The 18,207-nt window shown below is 36.6% G+C and overlaps 1 protein-coding gene across 1 annotated transcript in view; it reads right to left on the bottom strand.

Annotated features, from left to right (window-relative positions):
• The window catches only part of RLF (RLF zinc finger), a 74,977-nt gene extending 61,952 nt beyond the window's left edge, over positions 1 to 13,025 (bottom strand). Inside the window, exon 1 of the mRNA XM_036876493.2 lies at positions 12,762 to 13,025. Coding sequence (XP_036732388.1) covers positions 12,762 to 12,998 — 237 coding nt within the window. The 5' untranslated portion in view covers positions 12,999 to 13,025. The remainder of the gene's footprint in view (positions 1 to 12,761) is intronic.
• Between the last annotated feature and the right edge of the window lie 5,182 nt (positions 13,026 to 18,207).

The following is an 18,207-nucleotide window of genomic DNA, read 5'->3' as shown; positions in this document are numbered from 1 at the left end:
GGGAGAATATATTTGTAAATGACATATCCAACAAGGGGTTAGCATCCAAAATATATAAAGAACTCACACACCTCAACACCCAAAAAGCAAATAACCCAATTAAAAAATGGGCAGAGGAGCTAAACAGAAAGAAGAAGTTCAGATGGCCAACAGGCACGTGAAAAGATGCTCCATATCACTAATTATCAGGGAAATGCATATTAAAACCACAATGAGATATCACCTCACACGAGTTAGGATGGCCAACATAGAAAAGAGTTCCTACAACAAATGCTGGCGAGGATGTGGAGAAAGGGGAACCCTCCTACACTGCTGGTGGGAATGTAAACTAGTTCAACCATTGTGGAAAGCAGTATGGAGGTTCCTCAAAAAACTCAAAATAGAAATACTATTTGACCCAGGAATTACACTCTTAGGAATTTACCCTAAGAATGCAGGATTCCAGTTTCAAAAAGACATATGCACCCCTATGTTTATCGCAGCACTATTTACAATAGCCAAGAAATGGAAGAAACCTAAGTGTCCATCAGTAGATGAATGGATAAAGAAGATGTGGTACATATACACAACGGAATATTATTCAGCCATAAGAAGAAAATAAATCCTACCATTTGCAACAACATGGATGGAGCTAGAGGGTATTATGCTCAGTGAAATAAGCCAGGCAGAGAAAGACAAGTACCAAATGATTTCACTCATCTGTGGAGCAGAAGAACAAAGCAAAAACTGAAGGAACAAAACAGCAGCAGACTCACAGAACCCAAGAAGGGACTAACAGTTGTCAAAGGGAAAGGGACTGGGGAGGATGGGTGGGAAGGGAGGGATAAGGGGAATAAGGGGCATTACGATTAGCACACATAACGTAGGTGAGAGAGCACGGGGAAGGCAGTATAGCACAGAGAAGACAAATAGTGACTCAATAGCATCTTATTATGCTGATGGACAGTGACTGTAATGGGGTTTGTAGTGGGGGCTTGAGAATGGGGGGAATCTAGTAACCAGTGTTGCTCATGTGATTGTATATTAATGATAACAAAAGAAAAAAAGAGAAAGAAAATGTGAATCCTCTCTGGACAAAGATAACAAGATAGGCATTAAAAAAAAAAAATAGAGAGGCAGGACCTCTGAGAAGAGTATCCCCCACACCCAAAACAAGGGAGTAAAACAAGAAAAAGACACTACGGCCAGGAATCAGAGGATCTAACAGGGCAGAAACAAAGGAGGTACTGAAGCAAGAGCTGATGAAATGAAAATTAATTTACAAGGGTAACATGTAAGTAACAAACTGTATAAAAACACAAGCAACATAAGGCAAATGTCCCACCAATTTTTCACTGAAAGGCAACATACAATAACTTTAATAACAAGTCTTTCAAACTTTTTCTATACCTCATGCTTTATAGAATAGGTTAACAGTTTTTTTAACAACAGATTTTAGATATCCTTTCAAAGCAGTACATATAGCACTACCTTTCTGCTTGTTAAAATTTCATTTGAAAAAATACTCAAATACATTAGTAATATTCACACATCATCCCACTACTTTATAATTTGTATGCAATAAAGAAGTGAAAGATCACACCTGTATTCCATTTAATTCCACTCCAACACCTGACCCCCAAACAACCCCTAGGAACAGTTTGGTATATATGCCTTACATACATAAACAAAAATTTCTGATTTTTTGTAATAATCTCCTATGCTCAAATGTTTTATGGCTGTAGAACATGGCATTTCCAAACCTAATGTCTTATAAAAGCCTGCAACCAGTCTAAGATGATTCCTGGCATCCCTGGACTCCCTTAAATTAGTAGGTTCTTCCCTTCCTAATCACACACTTGCTTCAAATTTTTGTTTGGCAATAAACACCAATGAAATTGATTATAGAAAAGTGACATGGGAAATCATTTCTTTATAATCTATGCCAATGGAAAAATTCAAAACCATTTACATGAGACCTCAAAACTATTATGCAGTAGTTAAAAAACAGAAATTGTTTTACTTATGCTCCTCTTATCTAAGGTCAAACTAGTTGGAAGGTGAATAAACACACATGATCATCAAACCCTGACTACTGCTCTACTGTATCAATAAGCAAATGTAATAGGAAAACCTGTTTATGTTCTTCACTAGACAACAAACTCACAGAAGGCAAGAACCACATATGTTTTTCTTCATCACTGTAGACCAGAACCTAGCATACTGAGTGGCATACAGCAGCCACTCTGTAGTTACTTGCTTTTGATGCTTTGAACTATTATTAAAAGATCTGCTAGCTTATTTTTGAAGTTTGATTAAGAAAGTTTTTCAGATATGTATCTTCTATTAGAGTGAAACATACTAAAACAAGTTCAACTAAAAAGCAGATTTGATTCCAAATCCTCATTGCTTTTTTCAACCCTGCAGAGGAAAACAGCAGGCTGCACACACTGCACTTGAGGGAATTTTTGAAAGGAAATGCTGAGATCATATTTTTTAGAAGGGTGCTCACATCAGATTACAATGATACACTAGTCATGAATTTCATTGGTGGTAAATAGAAATGTTAAAGCTCAGAACTTTATTAATGTTATTGCCTATCTGCTCCTCAACTAATATCCTAGACTGAGAAGGAGTCTCCCCCTTAAAAGTTTACACTGGAAGGAGAATGGCCTAGATAACCTCTGAAGTTCTTCCCCCAAACAAAAGATTCTGCAATTTTATGAAAATAGGGCCACCTCTTACTAAGGGACTCAACTCCAATATGTTACAAATTCAAACTGCTTCTGATAGATGCATATTTCAATAAAATGCAATTCATAATTTAAATGCCAAACAATAAACCAAGTTAAAGCCAATAGCCAAATGAATAAAAAAATGTTATATAGAATGATCTATTGGTTGCAACAGGTCAAATCCATTATATCCACTATAAACCCCAAAGGGTATCCATACTGCTTCAGTGTAATAAAATTCACTGTAAATTTATACTTCGGTCTTTAAAGCTCATCAGAGCCTCTCTAAATCTGAAACTATGCTAGCAAATGTCTATAAACATCTAGGAAACCTTTTTTCTTTCAATGTGCTGTACATTAGCAGGAAAATGGAGGAGAGCTGCTACACGAAATACTTCTTTAAAACAGTGTTCAGGATAGAAAGGAAATAAAGAAATCGACACACTGGGTTGGCTACAAAAGCTGTGTTAAAAGCAGTGTTACACTGTCTCATCTGATTGTCACAACCACCTATGGGATAGCTTTTTGTTGCCCTCAATTTAATAGACAAAAATATAGATCCAAGGCAAGGTTTAAGGTCACAAAAATGTCAGAATGAGGATTTAAAGTGAAATCTAACTTCAAATCTACTTTGTATTGTCCATTTCATAAGGCAATAAAACATAAGACTTGCCAAATGTGGTATTTTATCCACATTTACTGTTAGAACTTTATGAAATCATTTGCTCTAGATTTAACATTTTCATTTACCAAGTGCTTTAAACACTGAAATCAAGATTTCACTATGAAGGAAAAAGCCAGGTAAGGATAGTAAGCATAATAATTAATGTAAACAAATAATTTCAGTTCAAATTAGTAGAATGGTTTCCACTGGGATGGGGATTTACCCTAGAGAGGTAAATGATAACCCATTATGGGGCAGAAAAATAATATTAATACTTTTACTTTAAAGGGTTTTCAAAAATCTCTTTCTGTTTATATTTTTGTTTGCTTATAATTTACATATCAGTACTGCATAAATAAAACATTCAATGTTTATTCCAATTAAAATGCACAAGACAAATGTTTGCAGACGACTTAGATAATAGTCCTTAGCAGGCGTTTTTCAATAGAATTATACAATTTTGGAGGAGAAGCAAACCTTAAAAAACATCTCACTTAAGCATCAATTTGTGGCCCCAAATAAACTGATTTGGCCCAAGGTTGTATACCCATCAGCGGCACTTTATTTGAAACATATAAAGATAACAATGTAAGAAAAAGTTAGCTAATAGAAAGCAATGGGATCTTTGCAGTTATGCAGCTATGACTTAGTATTCCCAGAGTCTTACAGCATTGATACATAAAAGATCAGTAAAAGTTTGTTGGAAATTAACACACTGACAAGTCTCTCTCAGCAACAATCACTAAATGTATCATACATTCCAGTGTCTACAGATTAGACTGCAACTAACTATGGTTACTTAGAACCTCAAGAAGCATGGAATCTTAAGATGACATGGTCATCCTTGATGATTACACAAGATCAAATTTTAATGACTTTCAACTAATAACATTTTAAAATACAGGTGGTTTGTAAAAAGAAGGTAAAGACAACTTTACAGGAGAATAATGAAAATATCTAAGACACATGAAAAAATATGCACATTTTGTTAAAATGCAATTTAACATAATGGTATGATAGTAATTTGTCTCTATCAGAATGGCAAATATTAAAAAGTTTAATAACAGCAGAGTTGGCAAGGATATGGTGAAAGGAACTCAAAAACACTGTTGGTAGAAATACATATGCAACTTTTTATAGGCCAGTAGCCATCAAAATTTTAAATAAACATCCTCTTTAAATCCAGTAATTTCAATTTCAGGAATGTATGCTATAGACACAAATAACCAATGCTTAATGTTTAAGGATGTTCATTGAAACATTATTTATGATAACAAAAAAAGAACACAAATGTTTTAATTATGGTATATGTTCAACATGCAGTGATATAGAAATTGTCCTCAATATATTAAATTAAAATGTAAACTGCAGAAGAGTGTGTATTTGAGTTTTAAAGAATACACAAGAGACTGTGTAACTTCTCTGCGGAGTGACTGGAGGGACTGAGGGTAGAAGGGGACTTTCACTTTTCCCTTAAAGCTTTCTGTAGCATTATATATTTTGCCTTCAGCATTGCTTTTTATAGTTGGAAATTTTTTTTTAGTTAAGAGTGTTCAAGGTTTTGCTACCTGCATAATTTTAAATCAATGCAGTTTTTAACAGAATACTATGCAGTTACTTTTTAATGTAGTAAATGCATGTATTCCACATGAAAAGATGTTTATGATATATTAAGTGAAATAAGCAAATTTTAGTATATAAGCTTGACACTATTTTTCTAAAAATAATACATGTATATGTACATATCATAAAGAAAAATTCTACAGCCTATATTCCCAAACTATTAACCTAGAAAAAAACAGTATTGTGGATAAGGGGGTGTGTAACATTTTTCATCTTTGCTCGCTCTTCTTTTACATTATTCTAATTTTTTATAATTACAGTGTATTCATGAATTGCTTGGACAATTAAGCATTTTAATATTTATATATACACACACATTTTTTTCCCAAAACTCAGAATAATATACCAAGTTATTAACAGTGAGATTACATGGTACTTTCACTTTCTGCTTTATGCATTTAATCTTAAACTTTCAGAGTGAACATGTATTAGTTTGGAGTCAAAACAAACAAAAAAATATATACACTTAGTTTCACTGCCTTAAGATACTTATATATGTAAAACACATATATGTATATGAAGAAAGCGAATTAAAGAAAATGAAATCACACATAAAAATATTCCTGTTTTATACAACCATGCATCATATAGTTCGATTCATTCTATCACATCTGGTAATAATTCATATTAAATGCCCATATTTATAAGTCATTACTGTGCTAGCTAATGTAACACACTCAGGTTACTTCCTTGGGAATAAAAAAACTATGAAATCAAGACTGTTAACTGCAATTACACTCCCCAAAAAAAGGACAAGAAACACACTCAAAAACCACATTAGAGAACTCAGACACAAAACAAAAGTGAGGAGGAGTACACAATACATTAGTAGTCCCCAGGCCAGCTATGTTGAAGATCTAGGTAAACCTAGGTAAATAAGCTTGAACTCAAGATATGTCTGAAATATAATTCATTTTCAACTTCCAAAAAATTACAATACATTGAAGTATTTTTCGTATAGGACAGTAAGTATAATTTAAAACCTTCAAAAACTTTGGAGAGATTTTTTTGCTAAAAAGCTCACAGTCATGTTTTAGGCTGAAACTAGAGAGTCAAAAATCAGTGCTTAATACATAAAAGATGCTTAATAAATTAAATAGTCTCTTAATTTTCACCTAATGGTTTTTATGTTAGCTTTATGTCAGCAATGAAAGTTTTAAGGATCTATATTTAATACCATCTTACTCAATCCCTTAATCTACTTTTGGGTTTTCCAGTATGGTGTCATTCATAGCCAAAATAAATGCTCCAATGCTAAGCAAACATAAACAAGAACTCTTCACTGTAGTGTTTTGTTTTATTACAATGAAAGAAAAGCATATGATGTGGGGTCTAATATCTGCTTTAGAACATGGCAAAACGTTATGCTTTGGACCTGCTAAGTATGGAAATGCTGCACAACACTTAACTGTCTGTCTAGGAGATTCACAATGTATCTTAACATATAAATGACACACTGAAAACATTTATCCCAACTTATATGAACAAAGGATCCTTATTTCAAAAAGTACTTACTATAGTAAGTAAAGTATAAGAAGTACTTTTATAGTAAGCACTATAGTTCTCACACGAGTACTATATATATATATCTTGTGCACAAACAGTTCAGGAAATTCTAATATAGAAAAAAGAGCATGGGCTCTGGAGTCTAAGACTTTGCCACAGTTTGCTAACTGTGTGACCCTGGGAAAGTTACTTCATTTCCCTGAGTCTCAACTTTCTATCTGTAAAATAAAAGCACCACCACCTACCCAAGAGTTTGGCACAAAAGATGCTTAGTAAATTAAAGAGTCTCTTAATTTTCACTTAATAGTTTTTATGTAGGCTTTATGTCAGCAATGAAAGTTTTAGGGATCTATATTTAATACCTTCTTGCTCAATCCCTTAATCTACGTTTGGGTTTTCCAATATGGTGTCAATCATATCCAAAATAAATGCTTCAATGCTAAGCAAACCTTGTTGAAAGTCATTAAATATTTGCAGAATATAAGTAACCATGGAAAATTCTTCGAAAATGTATAATTAAAAAGAGGTTCTACTCTTAGGTAATCAAGACACAAAGAACTATAAGACCTGATCTCTGCTGGGAAGCAGTATAAACTGGTTGACAAAAAAGGTCTCTATTTCTTGATACAGACAGGTAAGAGTTCCTTGTTACCCTTAAGATGCCTAGTCAGGGATTTAAGGAAAGGTGGGGATAAAAGATCAAATATTGATTGAGTACTCATTATGTGCCAGGGACTGCTCTAGGCACTTGGTAAACAAGAGTCAACACCCTCATGCCGCTTACACTCCAGGTGGGGAGAAGACAAATGGACATATCAAATAGTAGTCAGTGATTTAAAGAAATATTAAGCAGTAGTAAGGAATTGGAAGAAGATGGGAAACTGCTGTTTTAGGTAAGATAGTTAAGGAAGGCCTCTGGGAGAGGAGAAAGGTATCTAAACTGAATGAAAACAAAGCACATTTTAGTTTATCGATGCCTCTGCAGTCTTGAAATAAGTGGTACATTCTATTTATATTTTTTATTAACATTGGCAAGAAAAGCATGATCCACAGGTAGACACAGAAATCACTAGAAGCCACAATACACACAAGATTAAGTTGTACAAGAGTAAATGACAGCACCCAAAGTTCCCAATGCCTCACAGCTATATTTATAATATGTTTTGACCACATGCACTGGAAAACTAGCTTTTGCTATTATAACTCCCTGTCATCCAGTTTCTATTTAGACATCTCCCAAGAGAAGGCAGCACAAGAAAAGCTAATGCATTAAAAATTAGTTAAAATAAATGAAAGAGGTAAAACTCAAGAGTCTTCACAGCCTCCAACTGATCCTCCCCACTGCAACATCTTCAAACTGCTAACTCTTCCTCAATACTATACTACCTCCCATTTTCTCCCTTCATCAACACTACCCCTCATTCCACGCACATAAATGTGTACACTATTATACGAATGTAAGCTAAGTTGATGTTTCCAAGAAATGACCAAAATCTCCAAACCTGTTCCTTTGTAATTTCTTATGGTAAATTGCTTTTTAACATACTAGATTTTACATTTACAAAAGTGTTCCTTTTGAAATATTCATCTCTTGAGTATATATATCATGAAGCCCCTACAATGTAATTCATTCAACAAATTAGTTTTGTGTCCCATTCACTGTATTAATCACTAGGTACCAAGTATACAAAAGAGGCTAAACAAGACCCCTTCTCATTGGCATACAAGTCAATACAAGAAACAAACATGGAAACAAATATCCAGGCACCATCCAGTACAAGATGCAACTGGAGTATACCAAGTGAAAGAATCACCTCATTCTGTCTGCTGAAATTAGAAAGCACTTCTGAAAGACTTAATATTTTTAACCAGGTCAAAGGATGAATAGACAAATAGGGAAGGGAGGACCTTGGGGTTAATCAGGCAGACTAAGAGATGGACTGTAGTGAAGGTGGACCAAAAAAAAAAAGAGAGAAACTGGATAAGTGAGGCCTGGGGTGCTAGAGGCATCAGATTATAAAAGGCTTTGTATGCCTGGCTATTAAGTCAATTTTATCTTGCCTTTGGGGCAAGAAACCACTGAAGAATTTTAGGGAATAAAGTAACTGACAGGATGTATTTATAATTTAGGAAGAACACAAAATGGACCCTAGATAAAGCAAGCCAGAAGGCAAAGGAGATTAGGGAAAAGGTTACTGCGAAAGGACAGTAGGGAAGCCTGAACTCAAACAGTGACAGCAAGAAAAACAGGAGTTAAAACCGCAGGTATTTACAAAGTGTCAAAAGAACACAATTTAACTAAGAGGACATCTATCTAGTGAAATCAGAGAAAGATTCACAAAGGAGGTGACATTTGCACTGGGCCCTAAAGAAGGAAAATTTGCTACACAGAAAATGAGAGAGGAGAATAGAATAGCACCGTGAAAGGGAAAGACTTAAGAATGCTTGACTTGAGATCTTGTTCAAGTAGTGATTCTATCTTTTTGGAAACTAGTTGGTAAATATTTACTTACAGCCTAATATGTGTCTTGTATCTTGAAAAATCAAATGAAAATTAAGATCACCTTTCACAAGAAATGCACTTGGAAATTCACAGGTAAAATTTTAATCATAGGAGTAACAGATCACACTTTGGCCCATAGACTCCAAGTAAAGAATCCCTGAATAAGGAAGTGTAGGATTGGGGTGATGGGACTGGCAGGGGTAAGAGCTGAAAAGTAAGCTGAGGCAAGGCTATGAAATTTTTTATTGCAAGGCTAAGAAATGAGGATAACAGACAATTTTGGGGGCACTGTTTTTTTCAGAAATTGTCTATTTAGTCCACAACGATGTATTTACAAAGAGAGCAGTAACTACGATTATTACATTTGCAAATGAGAAAACTAAGGCTTAAGAAATAACATGCCCAAGGTCACACAGCTGGGTTAAATGCTAAAGGCAGTATGCCTATCTGACTTAGACCATTTGGACTCAATCATTAAACCAGTAAAAACTGAAATATATACAGTACTTACTCATTTTAATACTTTAAAGTCTACAATGTCACTGTTAGTGTAGAACCTAAAAGTGTCTCCTATAAATGAGGTTTACCCATAAAATTACTTTGCCTGGTAGTCTCAAAGTATAATCATTCACCTAGTAATTTCAAGTTTGTTAATGAAGTCTACTTAAAAAGTCTTCAAAATGTGTGTTACAAACAGAACTAACAGTTGTAAAACTTTACAAATCATGGTTCCCAAAATTTAGCAAAAAATTAATAGTTTATCATCAATTTTTTCAGCAAAAGAAAGACTGTTTTCTGGAGTTAATCTTATCCACACTGTCTGGCAGACAATGTTTTCAGAAAAGGAACTGAGGGAAAGTTTTAAAAAAAAAACACATCCCATAATCACAGAGTACAAATTTTCACTTAATACTGAATACAACCTGTTCTAAGTATCATTTCCTTAGTAACTATTACTTCTGAAGTTTCATTTTTATCATCTTCATAAACTTCTGAAAACTGAAAATATGCCCAGAATGAGACAAGCTTCTCTTTCCTTTCATATGTTTGTTTCTTGATTTGGTGAAATTCCAAGGATCAAGCAATTTCTTTTAAGTACTGTAAGACATGGAGAGAATATGGTCCCACCTGTTGCAGAAGGGAACTACTTGGTACAACCTAAGCCTCTAGGACATTTTTAAACTAAATACCTGATGAAAACACTTCTGTGGCAGTCAAGCATCCCAGAAAACACAGTTCAGGCCTTTATGATGCCACTACCTATCTGTACACATCATGTGCTCCTAGAGGGCAGGTTCCTATCTCTAGCATGCAGTGCAATGTCAGGTGCGTGCCCACACTCAATGGATGAATAAATCTTATTCTGCCTTGCAAATGTGAAACCAAATTGGGATGGTGTTATTCAAACAAATTGGGATGGTGAAATTGTTCCTGCCTCATTGTAAACTTAAAAATTTTTTTTCTGTATCTGGTGAGCACCCCTAAGTTGATTCTATCTGGGCTACTAGAAAAAAAAATGTGACAAAATGTGACTATTATGAAGAGTTGTATATAAACTTTCTATTCTACTGTTTTTATAAAGCAGTATAAGGAGCTATGGTCAGAATACAAAATATAATTTCACACAGTCTGCCCAAGGTAGCTACTAAGAGGCAGAGTCACAATTAGCACCCAACTAACTCCCAATCCAATGTGCTTTCTATTATAATATACCATCACAGAAACAGCTTTTCTTGTTTCATTTATTAGAACAAAAATGTTTGGGGCAAGATTTGGTGGGGGAGGGCCGGAGATGGGGACAAACTTCATAGAAAAGACAAATTACAAAAATACTTTCTTTTTAAAATTCTTCTGTGCCCTCACATCTCACGGTGTCACCAAGATTCAGGACAATGCATGCACTAGGTCTAAACCAGAATATATATTTGGTCTCCTCAAACAAGCTTCAATTTGAGTGATTGCATCCACTCGTTATCTTTCTGGTTAGACAACCCTCAAGTTTAGAAGGCTTACTCAAAACCCAGTTCTACTGCCCTCCTCCTCACTACTCCTTGCCCAATTAGTTTTCTCTTCCAGGAAGCATTGTTTTCCTTTTCATCTCTACCTTTGGCGCTGAAATGCCCCCCAACATTCATAGGACTCACTTTCACCTTTCTAGCCATAAGGCCTTCCCTAACTACCCAATCCAAAGTGGCCTCTCCCAGTTACTTCTTCTTAAGTATGTATTACAATCTATAGTTAATCTTTTAATTTATTTTTACAAGTTAATTGTCATTCCCATTAGGATGTCCCATGAGAACTCTCCCCTTACCACTGTCTCTATAACACCTCCTTCTCCATCATTACCAAAACTATATTGGAAATACTGTTATTTCTACCACCCCCTCCCAAATGTAAGCTCATCAAGGGTAAGTGCTGTCTAATTCATGTTTCCTCAACACTTGGTAAAGTGCCCGGCACCATCCTGTGTAAAAGTCAGTAAAAGTTTATAGCATAAATGTGTGTAATAGGTACAAATTACCAGTGAACAAGCAAAGAACAAATACACCTTTAATAATGCAGGCAAATGCTGGAGGCAGTAAACATAAATACTGAGTGATACAATGTATGGAAAATATTTACGAAGGACAAAATTCCATTCAAAGATATGAGGTACTTCTGACTCAGAGGAGAGAGGAGGGAGAAAAGCAATCCAGCAAGTCAATTTTTTATTTTCTTCCGAGCCAAAAGAGCAAATTGTCCCCCAAAATTATAACTTTGGAGCACCGCAATTTATTCAGCACATTCAACTGCTCATTAAGAGTCCAAGTACCAACATACTACAATTATTTTGCATTGTCTTAAGACACACCAGGTAAAGAGCAGAGGGGTGGCTCTGAAACTCGATACCACAAACAGCAGAGGTAAAAATAATAATGACCTGTCTTTTTTACAAAGAAAAACATTGGAGTGATCATGGAGACTAAACTAAACATGCCAATAAATGTGTAATCATAGGTTAGGACCCACTGTATGCTGTATGGTCGAAATGGTCATACAACTGCCAAGAGCGACCACACTCTACATCTTTCTCAATCTCTTCTACTCAAAGACCCCATAACGGTTCACCAGCCTCATTCTTGGTAGCGCAATCCTCAAAGGAATACAGAAGAAGCGTAAGAACAGTTTAAACGTTAATTTAAAAAAAAGGAAAAGAAAGGAGGAAAAGAAATTTTAATCAACCAACTGGCACTGCAGTCCCTAATCGGAAAACCCTAGACGCCTTTCAAAGCCAACTGTCATACCTTTTAGGAGTCCAGATGACGTTGACTCCAAAGAGAAGTCTCTGGCCCTAACACATATGTCCGCATTAGTCAGGAAAACCCAGGCTTTCCAATTTGGAGATCTGCACTCTACTCAAAAAAAGGTTCTCCTGGCAGGAACGAGCAATCAATCCCTCAGGAGGCAATGGCGCTCCCAACCACACGGCCAGGGGCCAAGCAACAGCGACAGGGCACGGCCCTTCCCGGGAGCCGCTGACGCCCTCCGGGCTCAGTCTGGCCCATCGCAACCCGCTCTGGCGGTGGCCAAAGTCGGGCACTAACGGAGGAGGGCCAGCGGTGGAGCTTCCGAGCTGGGCCTTCCCGGCCCGGAGGGTCGGTGAGACACGGAGGTGACGCCTTTCAGTCCAGCCCGGGCTGCGGCAACGGATCCAAGGCCTCTTCCCCGGCCTCCCCGCCCCGCCGCCCTAAGCCAGCCAGTAGCCCCTCACCTGGCAAAAGCTCCGGCAGTAGTTCAAAGATGAGACCTCCGACACCTCCTGCTCCCTCAGCTCTGTCTCCAGCTGCCACAGACACGGTCGCAGTCCCGGGGCTCCCGGCGCCGGAGATGCGGGGCGATGACACTGAGCCATGGACTCAGTCTCGGTTCCCTCTCCGGCTCCGGCTCCCACCGGAGCCTCAGCCCCGGCCCCGGTGGCGGCGGCGGCGTCTCCCTTTCCGTCCGCCATCTTCCCACGGCCCAGCAGCGCGTAGGCAACCAAGCCACGTGACTCAATCCCAGCCCCGCCCCCGGTCCGCCGCACGTGGTGACGTGCTCCCTAGCGACGCCGGCGCCCAACAGATTCCGTCACTGAAAGTCTGGGTGGAACTCCAGTTGGAGGCCTCCCCAGCAGCCGCCCTGGCAACAGCCTGGCAACTGGCCAGAGGCTCACCTCAGCCATGAAAGACTCTGCAGTCATGGGGTCACCAAGCCGGACATAACTGTAGGCATAGTCTAGATATGAGGGGGATGGTGTTTCAGCTGTGATCTGAAGAACAGAAGATAAGTAGCCCTGAGAAGAGCCTAGAGGAAAGCATCCTCAGTAGAAGGAAAATAAGCAGCAAAGGGTGTGAGGCCGAAATGAGGACTAGCTCCATGGGAACGTGGTTATAACAGAGAGAGCATTACAAGTCCGTAGGGAAAGGATGAACTCTTCAATAATGGAGCTGAGACATTTTTTCCAGAAAGGGAAAAAATAAAATTAGATTTCCACCTCAAACCATATCCAAAAATGTACCCCAGATGGATTAAAGACCTCAAAGTGTTTTTCAGAAGACATGAAATATCTTGGTTACATCAATATAGGGAAGAATTTCTTAAGATCCAAAAAGCACAAACCTTTGGATAAGGAAATATCATTAGATTTGACGGCATTAAAATTTGTTAATTCTGGAGTAACGTAAGTTTAAAAAGATGACACAAAGACAAGCCGGACTAGATGATATTTACCATATATATAGCTAACAAAAAATTAATATCCAAAAAGTTACCAAAATTAAAAGGAAAACAATCCAATAAAAAAGATGAAAGATATAAGAGGTAGTTCACCAAAAAAAAAAAGAAATCTGAATGGCCAATAAGCCCATGAAAGGGTATTTAACTTCACTATAACTATCAAAGTAAAGTTAAAGCAAGATATAATTTCATACACATTAGGTTGGCAAAAATTTTAAACTAGTACCATGTTTTGAGATTTAGGAAAATGGAACTTGTATATTGCTGGTAGAAATATAAATTAATATATCACTTAGACGAAAAATGTGTAATAAAATTGAGGATGCACATGTCCTGTGACTCAGCAATTCCTAATAATAATGATGATGATGATAATAGTCACTGTTCATCAAGATTTAATATGTGCCAGGCACCTTTTTAAGTTCTTTATATATATTAACTAATTTAATCCTACTAACAATACCATGAAAAGTTACTATGGTTTAACTCATTTTACAAATTCAGTAAAGGCACAAAGAACTTAAGTAACTTGCCCAAAGTGACAGAACTAGTACAGAATGGTGCTCAGAATTCAGTCTCAGGTATCTGTTCCAGAATCTGACCCCCTAACCACTAGGATGCTGATAGTCACTGCAGCACTATTTATTATGATAAAATATTGGAAACAATTAAATGTCTACCAGCAGAGGAGTGGATAAATTATATATCCACACACTGAAATATTATGCAGCCAGTAAATGAGTGAATTAAAACTACATATATCAACATAGTAAATACAGGAAACATAAAGCATGACAAAAGGAAAATTGCAAAGGATAAATATTATTCCATACTATAATTATTTAAAACATAAAACCAATGCTCAAGTGGGAAAAATACTAAAATAAGGGACTGTATAGAAATGGCATGTATCACCTTTAGAATGGCAGTTCCCTGGGGAAAGAGGGAGGGAGGTGTAAGACGCATTCGTTGCACCTGTAATATTTTGTCTTTTTAAAATGTGAAGCAAATACTCCTTCAATCAAGCATACCAAGTACACTGAGCACCTGTTACATGCTAGGCACATAGGTAATAGAGATTCAAGAGAGATTTTAATGGACAAGTATAGCTAAATATTAATTTATAAGATCTGGGTAGTGGGCACATGATTGCCTGTAAAATTTTTTGTACTTTTTGTATCTTTGCGATACAAATAATTAGATTTAAAAAGGGAGGGGAGGGAAGGTCAATGTGTCTGGAGTATGGTGCAAGAGAGGAAAATGGTAGGTATGAGGTTGGAGAAGGAGAAAGGGGCCAGATCATATAGGACCTTTCAGCTCAAGGTGAGCACTGGGAATTTAAATGGGACAGGTAACCAATGAAAAGCATTAAATAGTGGTGTGATAACATCTGATTTACACTCTTGCTGTCATACGAAGAATAGCTGGTGAGAGGCAAGAATGAAAGCAGAGAAGCTATTGCAGCAGTCCAGATAGTAAAAGTGAATAGATTAATTCTACATTTTGGAAGTTGAATCAATAAGCTGATGTATTGGTTAAGAGGAGTGAGGGAAAAGGAGGAATGTGGAATGACTACATGGCTTTGGATTTAAATGGTTTGCAATGATGCTCACTGAGAAAAATAGAGGCTTAGGAAAGAACAGATAGGGGATAGAGGAAGAGAGAAACCAAGAGTTCTGTTTGGGACAGGTTAAGTTTGATTTTCTATGAGACATCCAAATGGAGATACCACATATGCACTTGGATATACGATCATGGAGTTTTGGAGGGGGCAGGGCTGGAGATGCAGAGCCAACAGTTCTCTGTGCCCTATTATTAAGCAAAAAAAAAAAAAGAAATCATCCTTGACTCCACTACATCCTCCTCTCATTTCCATCCCACTTCATTGCTCTCTTTTATAGAAAAAAGTCCTCTAAAGAGCTGGCCAAACCCCGTTTCCACTCTCTTCTCATTCTCTTTTGAACCCTTTTCAGTCAGGCTTTCATCTCCACTCCTCATTGAAAGTATTCTTTTTAATGTCACAAATTTGTTGTATCAGATGGTGAATTCTCAGTCCTCTATCCAGTTTCTTGGCAATATTTGGCATTACTGATCATTCCCCAACACCGGATTTCACTTGGTTTCCAAGTCTCCACGTTCTCCCTCCTAGTGTTCCTCCTTGGTTTCTCATACTCTTCTCCCTTTTCTTTCTAACTTCTAAATGCACTGGGAAGAGTCCTTTAACTTAATTTCTATCTACACTCATTGCTATACTCAGTCTAATACTGTTTATATATTATGACCATTAAAACCACCCTTAGCCCAGGTTAAGAGGGGACCTGCCATGGCAAAAATCTCTCTTTCTCAATTTCTCTCCTCCCTCTTTCTCTTTATCTCTCTCTCACACACACACACAATATTACTATATTAAAGAACACTTGGGTTCCTCTATCATTTGAGATCCAACACTCATCACAAAGTACGACCTACTACTCAGGCTTCAGGGAACAGCTCCTCCACATCTTTAGCTCTGTGTCCTCAAAACTGAAAGGCACCAAATGAATGGAGAGCAGGCACTTGAACAGGTATTTTTACACTCATGTTCACAGTAGTAGTATTCATAATTGCCAAAAGGTGGAAACAACCCAAGTGTTCATTGAGGGATGAATAAACCAAACATGGTATATACATACAATGGAATATTATTTAGCCTTAAAAAGGAAGGAAATTCTGACATATGCTATACTATAAATGAACCTTGAAGACATTATGCTAAGTGAATTATGTAAATTGCAGAGACAAAATGATTCCGCCTATGCAAGGTACCTAGAGTACTTAGAATCAGAGACAGAAACTAGAGCAGTAATTGCAAGTTGCAAGGGGTAAGGGGTGGGAGGAATGGGGAGTTAGTGTTTAATCGGTAGAAAATTTCAATTTGGGAAGATAAAAAAGGTCTGGAAATGGATGGTGGTGATGGTTGCACAATATAAATATACTTAATACCCCGCACTATATACTTAAACATGACTAAAATGGTAAAGTTTACATTGTGCGTATTTTACAAATATAAAAAAAGCTGAAAGGCAACTGCATACTAATGCCTTTAAGGTTTTCGTTGATGGCACTTAACAGGACTGCTTTGAAGTGTTGACAGTATTAGAACAGCAGAAGCACTTAGGTATGAGAAAAACACAAATTAGTCTTATCCTCTCTCACATAGCACAAAAGCAATTTATTCTTGCATAACCAAGCCTTGTTTCCTAATAGTAGTGAATGTTCCTTTTTAAAAATTGTCTCTTCTCATGTTCCACTTCATGGTTCAGAAATAACTGATGAATTAGCACAAAATCCCATGGTGACTGCAGAAAATTTTGCAATATTAAATGATTCTTTTAACCCTTAAATTTCATATACATATGTGTATCTGCCGAGATGTAGCATGAGTGAAAAGAGAGACTGATCCCTTACAGTGTCAATAAAAAATGAATTGAAATGCATTGGGAATAATTTCATTTTTATAAAAATATTTAATAAGACAGTTTTGTTTTTAACTATTAAAATTATATTTCCAGCATTACTTATACAACTTGTTTTAAATTTCTGATATTTTTGTATTTTGTTATTTTGCATTTTAATAGACAATTTGAAAGTTTTAAGACAAAAATAACTTTCTTTTTAATCATGGGAAATTTTTTCCAGTATTTTTAAAAGTTTTAATTGAATTATATCTTATACACAATATTATATTGGTTTCAGTTGCACTTGGTGATTCATCAATTACATACATTACTAAATGCTTACCATGAAAACTGTAGTTACCACCTGTCACCATACAAAGATACTACAATGTTATGGGCTATATTTCCTATGCTGTATTTTCATCCCTGTGACTCAATTATTTTATAATATTTAGTTTGTACCTCTTTATCCCTTTCACCTATTTCACCTGTTCCCACCCCATAGAAACTAAACATTGTTCCCTGTGTGCATGCGTCTGTTTCTGTTTTGTTTGTTTTGTTTTTCAGATTCCACATATAAGTGAAACCATATGGTATCCCTCTTTCTCTGACTAATTTCACTTAGCATAATACCCTCTGGGTCCATCTATGTTGTTGCAAATTGGTGAATAATATTCCATTGTATATATGTACCAATTTTTTCATGGGTGAATAATATTCCATTGTATATATGTACCAATCTTCTTTATCCATTCATCTATTTATAGACACACTTCAGTTGCTCCCATACTTGGCTATCGTAAGTAATGCTGCAATAAACATAGGGGTGCATACATCTTTTAGAATTAATTATTTTGTTTTCTTTGTGTAGATTCCAGAGATGGAATTGCTGAGTCATATGGTATTTCTACCTTCATTTTTTTGAGAAACCTCCATACTGCTTTCCACAGTGGCTGCACCAATTTGCAATCCCACCAGTAGTGTACAAGGCCCCTTTTTCTCACT

The sequence above is a fragment of the Manis pentadactyla genome, chromosome 4, assembly GCF_030020395.1.
Source record: "Manis pentadactyla isolate mManPen7 chromosome 4, mManPen7.hap1, whole genome shotgun sequence".
Lineage (NCBI taxonomy): Eukaryota > Metazoa > Chordata > Mammalia > Pholidota > Manidae > Manis > Manis pentadactyla.
Note: the sequence above shows the minus strand (reverse complement) of the source record. Positions and strands in the feature narration are given on the sequence as shown.